The sequence below is a fragment of the Monodon monoceros genome, unplaced genomic scaffold (genome assembly GCF_005190385.1).
Source record: "Monodon monoceros isolate NGI ecotype Baffin Bay Population unplaced genomic scaffold, NGI_Narwhal_1 Super_Scaffold_11, whole genome shotgun sequence".
NCBI classification, from domain to species: domain Eukaryota; kingdom Metazoa; phylum Chordata; class Mammalia; order Artiodactyla; family Monodontidae; genus Monodon; species Monodon monoceros.
The window spans coordinates 104,018,282-104,030,621 of NW_021703767.1; the positions used below are offsets into that span (position 1 = coordinate 104,018,282).

Genomic DNA, 12,340 nt, shown 5'->3' on the forward strand with positions numbered 1-12,340 from the left:
TTTAGTCCATCCATCCTTACAGTCTGGGGTGGGGTTGGGGTCACACAGCTGTTTTATCTTAGGAAGCTGTGGTCCCTCATCCCAGACACTTGTATTTAGGTACAAAATCTGAAAGAGAATTTCAGGGGGCTTACAGATCCTAAGAAGAGAATCTGGGAATTCCTTGTAGGGGGCGGGCTGTCTCGTGAAAACCCCCCAGACACAGGAGTATCCAATCCCAATCAGAATGACATGAGCTCTCCGTCCCCTCCAGAATGGCGCTGCCCCTTCTCTTTCACAGAAGCCTCGGCTTAGTGTCACCAAACCTAGTTCGGGCATGGCGGTAAGCAGCTACCGAGCGGCCGGTGTGCGCACGTGTGAGAGTGTGCACACGTGTGAGAGTGTGCACGCCGGCGTGCACGCGCAGGGCCGCCGGCGAGCGTGCGTTTCCGTTTGGGAGCCCGGGCGGCCTCCGGCTGCGGCTGCAGCAGCTCGCCCGGCGCCCCCTCCCGCCCAGTCCCCTCCCCCTGTGGCTCTCGCTCGCCCTCTTCACTCCCCCGGCAGCGTCGGCCGCCTCCGGGTGCGCAGGGCAGCGGTCGGCACGCGAACCCCTCCTGCAGGCGCCCCGGCGTCACTCGAGCGTCGAGCCCCGGGCGCGCGTGTCGTCCCCCCCGCCCCCCAGTCGCCGAGCGACGATGAGCCGAGGCGCGAGGGTCGCGGAGAGCAGGTGAGCGCAGCCGCTGGGCTTGGGGGGGGGGGTTCGGAAGGAGAAAGGGAGAGCGGGGGTGGGGTGCGGCTGGACCCAACATCGCCGCGTGGAGAAGGGGCTTTGCGGTCTTTAGCACCCTTCACCGCAGGCTCTGCTTTTGCCCTTTCCCGGGTGGGGCGAGGGCTCCACTCCCGCCCCGACATCCCCGCTCGGGCCGCACAAACAAAGCGCCCTTCGGCGGCGGCGCCTGCCCCGCGCGGGCACGGAGCATGGGGGAGGCGACGCGCCGTACTTCCCGGATTCCAACCTCCTATCCCCGGCGGGGGGCCCGGGCGGTCGCACCTGGGTCGGGCGGGCGGCGGCGGGGTCGCGCGCAGGTGCTCGCGCGGAAGGCGGTGGCGCGCAGCTCGGAGGCCCAGGGCTCCCGGCCCGGAGGCGGGGCTACGGGCAGCGCTGCTGCCCCCTGTCGCCGCGGCTTCCCCACGCCCGCTACCCGTCCCCAGGCGGGGGCGGCGGCGGCGGCGGCAGCGGCAGGTGGGCCTGATTTGTTCACATACACCTGGCGGCGGGCGGGTGAGGAGGAGGGCAAGTCTCCCTGCGGCATCCCCTTTGCTCTCAGCGTGTGTGGACCGGCTCCCTTCCCGCCTCCGTGGCGACTCCCCGCCCCCCGAGGCCCGGTTCTGCTGTCCTCGTGTGTCCCCAGCCCTCGAGCTTCAGCTCTCTGGAGTTCCTGCGCTCTCTGCACCTGGAGGAGGACTGGGGAGGTTTTACTGAACACCATCGGTGCTTTGGCCACCCGGCTTTCAAGTTGAGTTGAGAGCAGGATTATTTCCTTAATCCCTATTTGCCCATGCGTGGGACACCCCCGTGCCCATCATCCCCTCAACGCCCCCATGGGGCCCTAACAATGTCTTGAGCACAGTAGGCGCGAGATCAACATTGCTTGAAGGATTTCTGCTATTACTGTAAAGGCAGCCAATGCATCTGTGTGTTATCAGCGTCCCACAGCCCTTTAAAAGCAGCGGCTTTTTACGTGGAAATGTCTATTAAGAGCTGGTTTGGGATGTTGTGGTCGAGTTCTCCAGGACTCACTGTCATCTGCAAAAGCAGGCTTTTAGTTGTAGTGTTTGGATGTAGTGTTTCAGCAGAAGACACGTGATGGCTTGTTTGTGAAATATATCCTTTAGGTAATCCTCTCATTGCAGTAAATACTTGCAGGTAGTCCAACCCAAAACAGTGCGGAAACGCTCGGCAAAGATTGAGACTCTGCAGAGAATTTACTTATGGGACAGTCCCTGACACAAAAAGAGTTTCTACAGGATCAGCTAGAGGAAGAAGAGAATGCGGAGGTTTAAAGTGTTCACGACTTCAGTTTTTCGTGGATCATTCATGGAACATTAGGCCCAGCTTCTCTCAGGAAGGAGGGAGGGATTTTTTGGTTTTGTTTTGTGTGTGTGTGTGTGTGTGTGTGTGTGTGTGTGTGTGTTTCCTCATCTTCTTTAAAACACTGTTGCAATCAGGAAGGCAGTCTTAGAAAAGTCTGTTGTGGATGGGTTTTGCTGTTGAATTTCTTGAAGTTAGCATGAATAAAACTACACTAGGACATAAACTGTGTCCGCTTGGAATATCAAAAACACTTCTTTAGAGGTGGTCAGTTAACAGCAAGACTTGTAAATGATTGTTAAAGAGAACTTTGAATCAAATTATGGCTAAAAGTAAAGTTTTGTTCCTCAAAAAAAAAAAAAGAGGAAGTGAATTGAAATACAGTGTGAAATTAGCACAGCTACTTACACAGAGCTAAGGAAACCTCTACCAGCCTTCCTAGTATTACCCTGAAATGTGGGCCCTCCCCACCACTTTCCCTGAAAACTTGTTAGTCCACCACCTGTGATCTTTCTGGCCTCGATCGTTGCTAATGTGTCGTTTAAACACTTCAGTGTGGTAACAAAGTCCATATAATTGTGTGCCAAACGAGGGGGAGGTGCAATTCTCAGTAAACTGTAAAGCACCCTACAGATGTTTGCTACAGTTAGTTGTAATTTGTAGTAGCTGCACAGTATGTCCCTCTGATACTTAGCCATTCCCACATTTTTGGCCATTTAAGCTGTTATTACTGATTTTTCAATATTAAGGAAGTCTCTGTTTTATATCTAATTACCACATTCTTTCTGTCATTTATTTGTCCAATGAACATTTTTTTTTTTAATAGTGCGAACTATATGCCAAACTGTGTTAGATGCTGGGGATGTGGAATCCTTGGCTGCACGCACGCACGCACAAACAGACACTCATACACACTCCTTGTTCCTTCAATTCCCAGAGGTTATAAACGGCTTATAAACAAAGCACAGCAAAGCAGTGCAATAAAACCATTCATCTAGGTGTACATCAGACCTGGGCTCAGGGAGGGGAGTAGAGAAGGGATCCCTTCTACGGGGCTGAGTCATGGGAGTCACCCCACCCCATCCATCCCCAGTCAGGTGAGCTGTCCTTCTTGCCCACCCTGGGCATTTAGGATTTCTTTCTCTTCCTTCTTCTTCCTCTTCCTCCGTCCCTCCTTGTCCCCTCACTGCCTGAAGTGTTCCAGCTGCCTCCCGTCTCCCTTAAGCCAGCTTAGTTCCAGCCCTTTTCCCTCTTGGCCCCACTTCCCTTTGGAGTACATTTTGCAGAGATTTCATTGGCAGTTAGTTGCAAGGAGAAAGAAAGGAGTAAACCCCGAAACTGTTCCTCCTAATTCCTGCCACCCCACAGCAGCCGTTTGGGCTATATCCCCAATGCGGTCACCTCTTCCTTCCACCTAGGGTCATTCTCCATTCACGAACGTGGCCAGTAAAACTAAAGTCCTATATAATACTTTTCCTTTCCCAAGATGCTGAAAACCCTTCCTTTGTGTGTATGTATATACAGTCATACAGAAAACACAGCATCTTAAGTGCACAGCTTGATGAATTACCACAAAGTGAACACATCTGTGTAACCACCACCCAGGTCAAGAAATAGAATATAACACCCTAAAAGCCCCCCTTGTTTTCCTCTTACTTTACTGTCCCTCCTCCCCAGAGGGACCAAAGATTGGTTTTGCTGGTTCGTAAACCTTATAAAAATAGAATCATACAGTATATACCCTTTTGTGTCTGGCTTCTTTTGCGACATTATGTTTGTGAGATTAATTCTCTCGGTTGTGTGTAAGCAGTTTTTCATTCTCATGGCTTACAGTTTTCCATTATATGATGATATCACATTTTATTCATCCATTCTCCTCTTGATGAACGCGGTAGTTTCCAGGTTTTGTCCTTTACCCCTTGGATGCCCAAAGACCTACCCATTTCACTATTATTTTTGCATGGTGTAACTGGTGTAACTGAAAAAAGGAAGGGAGAGGGGTAGATGAAGGAGCCAGCCTGGAGAGCCAGGCCTGTGGAATTTTTATCTTTGCTGATACTAAGTGTTTTCTGAAGCGTTGAAGCCTGTGCTCTCATTCAGAAACCTGAACACAGAAGAAACAAGCTATGGGATGACTTCCATCATGGGCGGGCGAGCTGATTGCAGTTGGTGGTCTTTGGGATGCTTAGAATAAAAGAAATTGGGTGATAATGGGAAACCAGCCTGGCTTGGGAAGTGTCCCCTGGGGGCACTGACAGCTGGCGGCTCGACCCTGACCTTCCCCCAGGGCCTGGTCCCAGAGGGCTTGGTACTCAGGAAGCCCCTCTGTCCTGGCCAGTGTGGAAGAGGCTGTGTAGTTGGCTTCCAGAGCTTGATTCTGGGTGAAGGCACTTTCCTTGGAGGATGTTTTAAAGTTGCCTAGCCTCTTGAGGGGTTTTTGTCATCTGGTACTACAACTTCTTTTCAGGGTGGTCTGGCTTTTGTGGTCTGGGGGACTGAGATTTTCTTTGGGGAAATGCTTGGGCCTTTTGGACTCAACACAGGCAGTGTCTGAGCCTGTAGAATGTCAGGGGGTCTCACAGGATCAGACATTCTCCATGAAAGATGCTGATGACAGCAGACCCTGCATTGGGACCCTGCATTGTTGACTTCCTCCTTTGCTCTCAAGCTTCCAATCTTCCCAAGGGGGAAATACGAAGACTGCTCAGTGGACTGAATGGTCGCCACTCAGCATCTGGGGTTGCCATCAGTTTGGTTACAGTTAGTTTCTCCACCTCCCTGTCTTTCCTCGTCTCCTACCTCTCTCCCCCTGAACACACTTGCTTTCCTCCTGTTCCCGGACCTTGATTAATTCCTTCCTGCCTCAGACAGAAGCTGTGCAACATTCTCTTGTCCATTCTTGCTTGTCCTTTGTGGCTGTTTAAATGTCACTTCCCCAGGAAGCCCTCTCCAGTTTTTCAATCTTAGACACGTGCTCTTGAAGCACTTCCTGTCTCAGATACAAGAAGACAGTCTTCCCCATCAGGCTGATGTGTTCTTGAAGGCACAGACCCAGTTGCTTTGTTCGCTTATGCCTGGCACATAATCCATCCGTGTTTGTTAAATGGATGAATTGATGGGCAAACCAAGAGGCCTGAGACAAGTTGTGAGATTGTCTCTGCTTATAATTTGCTGTGTGATCTTGGGTGTTCGTTAACTTCACCTCTCCTAGAGTCTATCTCCCCCTCTGTAAAATAATGCATCAGGCTGGAGGATCTTGTAGGCACCTTTCCGCTTCAGTTTTTTTCTGAATCTAACAGTGAGAAGATCCTACCTGAGGCGTAGCATTCTTTGAAAATGCAGGCTGGCCTTAACATCATGGTTTAAGTGGCCTTAGTTACACGCCTGTGTTCTTAGCATAAGAGCTCTGTCCTTCCCAGTTCATCATAGCCTGCTCTGGGCTAAGACTATAGCTTATATTTGCTTTTATGTTGCTCTTCCCACATGATATACATTTATTTATTTCCTGATCTGTCTTCTCTTCCATTAGTGTGCCCCTTGGGGACAAGGTTCATGTGTCACGTGTTACTTTTATACCCCCTTCGCTTAGCACAGCACCTGTGAGTTAATTTCAGTTGATGAAAAGAGATCTGTATTGTAGAGAATATTACTTTCGTTGAGATTATTCTCTGGAAAGTATAGCTATTTCATGATTATGCAGATTAACTCTAGTTTGTGACTAACATAAACTCTTTTCCACTTTCCTTAACCCATTTAACTTCTTCTGGCCTATTTCCCAGAAGGTTGATAGGGGCTAAAAGAAGTAAAACACTAGTTGGTTTAATTCTGGTGAAAAGTTAAGAGGAGGATTTGGGGCTCATTATGGGTTTAATTATACCTAATAACTAAGGTCTCTGAGCCTTATTTCCTCATCTGTGAAACGGAGATGACACTAGTTCAGTATCAAGCACTAAAAAGGTTGTTGCAGTGAGCCCATCGATGGGCTTGGGGTCCTTGGCTTGGGTTCAGGCACACAGTAAATAGTTTTTAAATATTAGTTAAAGAAAATAATTAGGTATTATATTACATTTTTATTTTCACTCTAAGAATTGCTAAAGATCTTTAACTGGAGAATTATTACTTATCGAGCCAGATTTGAGTGAAATCCTTCTGGTACCTACTATCCACCTGTCAGGCTGGGAGTGGAGGTGGGAGAAAGGCTCCCTCAGGTTGGATTTTACTATGCTGAGATGCAGGGTTTTTCTCCTCCCGCTGAGGGAAAGGGGCCTGTATTAGACGGGGCCTGGGAGTTGATAGGCATGGGGCGGCATCGAAATTATACCTAGTCATCATGGTGGAGTCCCGATCAAAATGTAAGGAATTTTAAGTGATATTAAGTAAATGTCCAAGTCCCTTCCCTGCTGATCTTCAGCCCCTAAATTATACTGGGAACATTTGGAATGGGTACTCTCTGTCCGTGGTTGCCGTGGTTTTCCTTTTAAAAACCACATGGAAAAAGCAGAAAGGAAGAGGATGTGGGGAACTAGCTAGCATCCATGTAGTGTGTTAGGGAGAAGGGTTCTTCTGGTGTAAGGATTTAAACTGTGACATGACACAGATTAACAGGAGAAAGTCACACAAAAATATAATAACAGGGACACACGGGAGATACCGAGGAAAACTTGAAAAAAGCCAAAGCCCTCACCTTAAATACCGTCCTCAGCTAAAGACGAAAGAGGATGTTAAGGGTGAGAAGAGTGAGTTCTGGGAGGTCACCAGGAAGAGCACGGTAAACACAGGTAAGGTTTGTGATGCACATTTAACTCACTGCCTTCTCCACTGATAAGATGCAGATTTGGACACCCTTGCAGACAGCGATTTCCCTTACAAATGTAAATGTTTCTTACAGAGGGTAACTCCTGCTTGGTTTTCAATGTTTTTTCCCTTTGCCTGCTGTTTCCTAGAGAATAACCAACTTAAAATAGTTAATATGCCAAAGAGACATATTTTAGGGTAGCAAATTCCGCTGCTCTGTAAAGTGGCTGGGCCCCTGTGGGTCCCCTGGGGTTGCTCCCTCCACCCGGCTGTGACTCCTGGAGCTGCCCTGCGGGCGGGCTCCTCCACCTCCGGGCTAAGTCTCCTCCCCCATAACTGTCGGGTGTTTTAGTACAGAGAGCTGGCCCTGTACCCTGCAGCCTCACTACATGGAGAAAATAAATGTTTTCCATAAAGGTTTTCTTGTGTTTAGCAGAAGTTCTGGTATCTCGACACATGTACACACATCTGGAAATAAAGATAAACAGCTGTAGAAAGGGGAATATGAAAGGGACAATTAAGAGAAAAACGCAATTTGTCATTGGGGACACAGAGTGGGTTTTAAGCAGACATATTTTGTACAATAAGAACGGCTAGTTCTTATTCTTATTCAATACAAGTTCTCATAATTATTTTTAAATTAAAAGGCACAACGACTGCATTATAAGAGGTGTGAGTCTGGAGAAAAAAGATGCAGTGGTTAGCTTTTTCTTCTATGTATTTCATTGGGAACCATATTTTAGCCTTTCTTAGTATCTTGAAGCATTTCCTAATTTCAGGTTTACCACCACTCTCTGACCTTTTGAGCTGGAGTTTAGGATTAAAAAATAAGAGGACTTAGGTCGGAAAATGAAAATACATGTTTTTCCTAGAAAATACCAAATACTTGGGAATGTTCACCAGAAAAAATCTTGATTCAAGGAGGTTTTCAAAATCTGGAGGCTCCTGACTAACTTGACTGAAGAAGAGAAAGGAAAGGGCAAGCAGTTGGTCTGCTGCTTTTGCTGTTTTCTTCCTCAGTCTACTTTCACTGCCGGGATTGGGGTTTGGGGTAAAGTGGTGGGGAGTGAAGGGAGACATGGTACCAGGCACCTATGGGGCTTTGAAGTCATAATGGCCTACCTAGGGTCAAGTGCTTCTTTTCTGTTTGTTAGCTGTGTGACCTCAAGGAAGTTAATGAACCTCTCTGAGCCTCAGTCCCTGCATTTGTAAAATGGCCTTCATAGGCTTATTGGGATGATTCAGTGAGAAAATGCAGAAAGATTTTACATCCCCATAAGTGCAAATAGCATCATTGTTGTTTTCTGCCTGCTTTTTCATTTATTCATCAAAGATTCTGATTCAGTGGGCCCCGAAAAAATGTTTTTTAGAAGGCACCCTGTAGAGTTCTAATGTCCACAGTCCACACCTTGAGAAATGCTGTCCTTAAGGGATGAGGAACAGTTTGGGCATCAAGGGGGAGGGCAGGGCTGTCACGTACATGCACACACAACCCGAGGGGATACCCCAACATTGTAGTACATGTCCATGGAGCACACATAGTTGGGGTACCTGACCTGCAAGGCCACAGGCGGTGACCCTTTTGGGGGGAGGGTGCAGAGAGAGTGGTGTGTGTGTGTGTGCGTGTGTGTGTGTGTGCGTGCGTGCATGTGTGCGTGTGTGTGTGTGTGTGTGTGTTATGCAGGGTATGCTTGGGACACTGAAGAGCTTTCCCTCTGAGGGAGCACGCAGGGTGGGAGACGAGGAAGCAGGGTGGGGGTCCTTGTGTGCCATGCCAGTAGCTCAGGCTTTGGCCAGAAGAGTCTAGGCAAAGACATGATTAGGTCATGCTGACGGTCACACGAGGGACAAACCAAGAGAACGAGCCAGTAATTATGAGAGAATATAATCAACCAGCTGGGTGGGGAGAGAGCTTGAATGGAGGCGGAAACAGTTTGCATTGAGGAGGGGGCAGATTTGAGAGATGTGTTGGAGGAAGCGGAGGAGGTTAGGAGGACACGGATTGTGCTGCTTGCCGAGAAAAAGGAGCTAGTGATGACCTGGAGGTTCCAGTTAGGTGACCTGGTGAGGTCAGGAGGAGCGGGTTTTCCTGGAGAGGGGAAGACAGTGATTAGTTAAGTGCTGACTAGTCCATTGAAGGTGCTGAATTGACCCTTGGGCCCTAGGCACCTGGGACTCTGGGAAGGGGCCTGGAAGGGGGCAAAGATTTACGATCTGAAACCTTGGCGTGAAGGCGAGCAGGAAGCAGTGTGAGGAGGGTGCACTGATGTGATCCTGGGACACGGCGATCTAATCCCCAGGAGGCTGGGGCCTGGAGCCAGGAGATGGAGCACATGGAGAGGGGAGAGGCCACTGAGGCACGGGAGGGGGGAGGGGGGAGCCTGTCACGTGCTTCATCTAAAGAGAGAGCAGTCACTAAGGACGGAGAGGGCCCACTGGGTCTGTCGGACAGGAGTCCTCGGTGGCTCTAGCTTGGGTGGTTTCGGTAACGTGGGAGAGCAGAAGGCAGGTGGCTTTGATTCCGGGAGAGGGTGGGGAGTGGGAAGCGGAGACCGTGAGTTCTCGAGTGAGACCGGCACTAGCAGGGCAGAGGGAGTCCAGGCGGTGGTGAGGACGGAACGTCAGGTCAGGCGGGTGAAGGACCGGTTAATTGAATGGGAGCTGTCCGAGCCCTTAATTCTCAGGCGTGCTGTGACTGAGGGAGGAGGCCAGAGAAGCAGGTGAGAAGACCTGGGCAAGGGAGGGCGACTCAGGGAGCAGCTCTGGGAACCAGGAGGAGAGGCTGGGGGCCAGCGCGGGCTGGGCAGGGCAAGGAGGATGGATCGCTGGAAACGCGGCAGAGCAAGGGGCGTGGCGGGCACGGGGATGCAGTGCAGGGACCCTGTGCCGGGGTGGCGGGGTGCCGGGGTGTGAGCGGACAAGCTGGGCTTCAAGGGCACGCTCCATAAGCCCCGTCTATATCCTATGGTTTGGAGTCAGGCCGTAATGGTAGGTGGGGAGTGAGAGGGGCAGGAAGAGCCTTGAGGAGGGAGAGAGTTCTTTCATCTGCAACATTTCTGCAGAAACATAGTATGATCATTTTGAAGACTTTCATAATTATTTTGTATAAAATTAGTATCCGTTTATGAAACTGGTTTTCTTTTCTTGTTCTAGTGATGATCACAGTGCCTCTTCAGAAGAAAAAGGTATGGAACTCTTATGTCAATGTCGAGTTATCGAAAACTTAACCTATACTGTGGAAATTTGCGTTTTTAGAAAATGATTTTTTTATTAATTTTATCTGTTGGCTGCAGTTTACATTCATGCATTCACCAGCTTATAGAAATGTGTTAAAATAATCAACAGGTTAGGATGATGCGATAATGACAATTTTTCAGAATTTTCTTTAAGATTGTTTTTCAACAGATATTCCAAAAGAAAAAAGAAGTGTAAAGAACTTGGGCCTTTGTAGTTTTTATAACTTAAGAATAGAAAATAAGTGCTCTTACATCTCTCTCCTTTAAAACTCTGGCTCTAATGTTCTTTTTAACCTTATTTTAAATTCAATAAAGTAAGATTAGAGAAGTATTGTCAATTGAATTCTATAAATGTTCCATACACAATGACTAGATATTTTCTTTAATACTTGAGTGTTGTTGTCAATTTTAGATACTTAATGAAAATGACAACACACAATTCTATCCCTGAAAGTGGGTCAAATAAACATTTATTTATTTAAAAAATTTATTATTTATTTTTGGCTGCGTTGGGTCTTTTTTGCTGCGTGCGGCTTTGTCTAGTTGGGCGAGCAGGGGCTACTCTTCGTTGCGGTGCACAGGCTTCTCATTGCAGTGGCTTCTCTTGTTGCGGAGACCGGGCTCTAGGCGTGTGCGCTTCAGTAGTTGTGGCTCGCAGGCTCTAGAGCGCAGGCTCAGTAGTTGTGGCGCACGGGCTTAGTTGCTCCGTGGCATGTGGGATCTTCCCGGATTAGGGCTCGAACCCGTGTCCCCTGCGTTGGCAGGCGGATTCTTAACCACTGCGCCACCAGGGAAGCCCAATACTCCTTTATTAAAGGAAGGTCTTGGTCTAGGTTTGGGGGTTGCTGAGGGTCGAGTCCTCTCTTGGGCCTGTGCTGCTTGTTATTAAAGGCTGTAACCAGTGTGTGGGGATGTATTTCTTGCTTTGGCTCCTTCTCTTTATCATGTGCTGCATGGCTCCGAGTCCTTCTGGAGGGTGGTTCCGAGGCCACTTTAGTTGTTGACCTGTGTCACTTGGCTGCAGAGTGGCTTAGAAACTCCTCAGCTCATCGCTGGGCCACTGTCTTACTTTTGCAAGTTCCATATCCCTCCTGTGTTTCATTTTTCCAGTACAGAATAATAACCTGCCTGATAAAAGTATTCTGATTAAAATCTAGTAACAGTTTCTGCAACATTTGGCTGCAATGTGTAGTGTATGGGGCTGTCGTGAATCTGTCAAGTGTAGGGTTGGATCTGGCCAGCTTTTCTGCTTCCTGGTGCTGACCTCAACCTCACCCGTCCCTCTCTTTGCTTTTGCCTGTTTTTGTCTGCTTGAGATGCCTCTCCCTTCCTGCACACTTAACCTCCCAGGCTTGTTTCAGCGCTACCAAATTCAAGGACTTGTGCTGAATCCCGCACCTGCAGTGAGTGGTCTCAGTTTCTCTCTTGGACCAGCAGAATACGGGCCTTCCTTCGTTTTGTACTGTCCTGATTTCTTCATTTGTCTGTGCGTGGCTACTGCTTGCCCTCACACAGGCTGTTTGCTGGGACATGGATTTTCTCCTAATGCTGCAGAGTGCCCATCACACGGTGGACACTAAGTCAGTGCTCATTAAATTGAATGGACAGTAGTCTCTGCCCACACCCAGGGGAATTAGTCAACTGGTAATTAAGCCCCTGTTGTTCACCAGCCTGGCATGGGTGAATGTTCCAGACAAACGAAATGGAAGAGTTGTCTGTTCCATGAGCAGGCTAATTGAGCATGGCGTAAATACAGACTAGGGACATGGTAGCTAAGGGGCAATCCTTCCCTACATAGAAATGCTCTTGCTCTGTTTAACATTGTTCGTAACTTCTGCAGCAGTTACCCCTTCTTCTCCTATACTATAATATCTCCATTCCCATGCATCCACACTGGCTTAGGCTCTCATCACTTCATATCTGGACCTCTGCAGTGGCCTCTGTGTCAGGCTCTCTGGAGTCTAATGCATCCTGAGTGTCAGTAGCCCCCAGTGTCCACCAACATCTTGGGGATGGCCCATGGCCCATTCCAGCTTGAAGCTGTCATGTAATTCTGCGTCTCCATGTTATTCCGCGTCTCCATGTCACTCCCTGTAGGAGAACAATCCCCCAAGGCCAGTTCTTCCTAACTGCATTCCAGGTCCTCCCTAGTCTGGTCACAACTTATCTGGCCAACTTTACATCCTCATTTGTGTCATTTTACTAAATTGTTGACAGTTGTTTGCCTGAATTGATTGTT

The 12,340-nt window shown here is 48.7% G+C and overlaps 1 protein-coding gene across 1 annotated transcript in view; it reads left to right on the top strand.

The window, feature by feature from the left end:
• Positions 1–254: 254 nt before the first annotated feature.
• CARD8 (caspase recruitment domain family member 8) overlaps positions 255–12,340 on the top strand; it is a 36,589-nt gene continuing 24,503 nt past the window's right edge. Inside the window, exons 1-3 of the mRNA XM_029213741.1 lie at positions 255–322; positions 407–706; positions 10,019–10,050. Of these exons, the coding sequence (XP_029069574.1) occupies positions 255–322; positions 407–706; positions 10,019–10,050 (400 nt within the window). The remainder of the gene's footprint in view (positions 323–406; positions 707–10,018; positions 10,051–12,340) is intronic.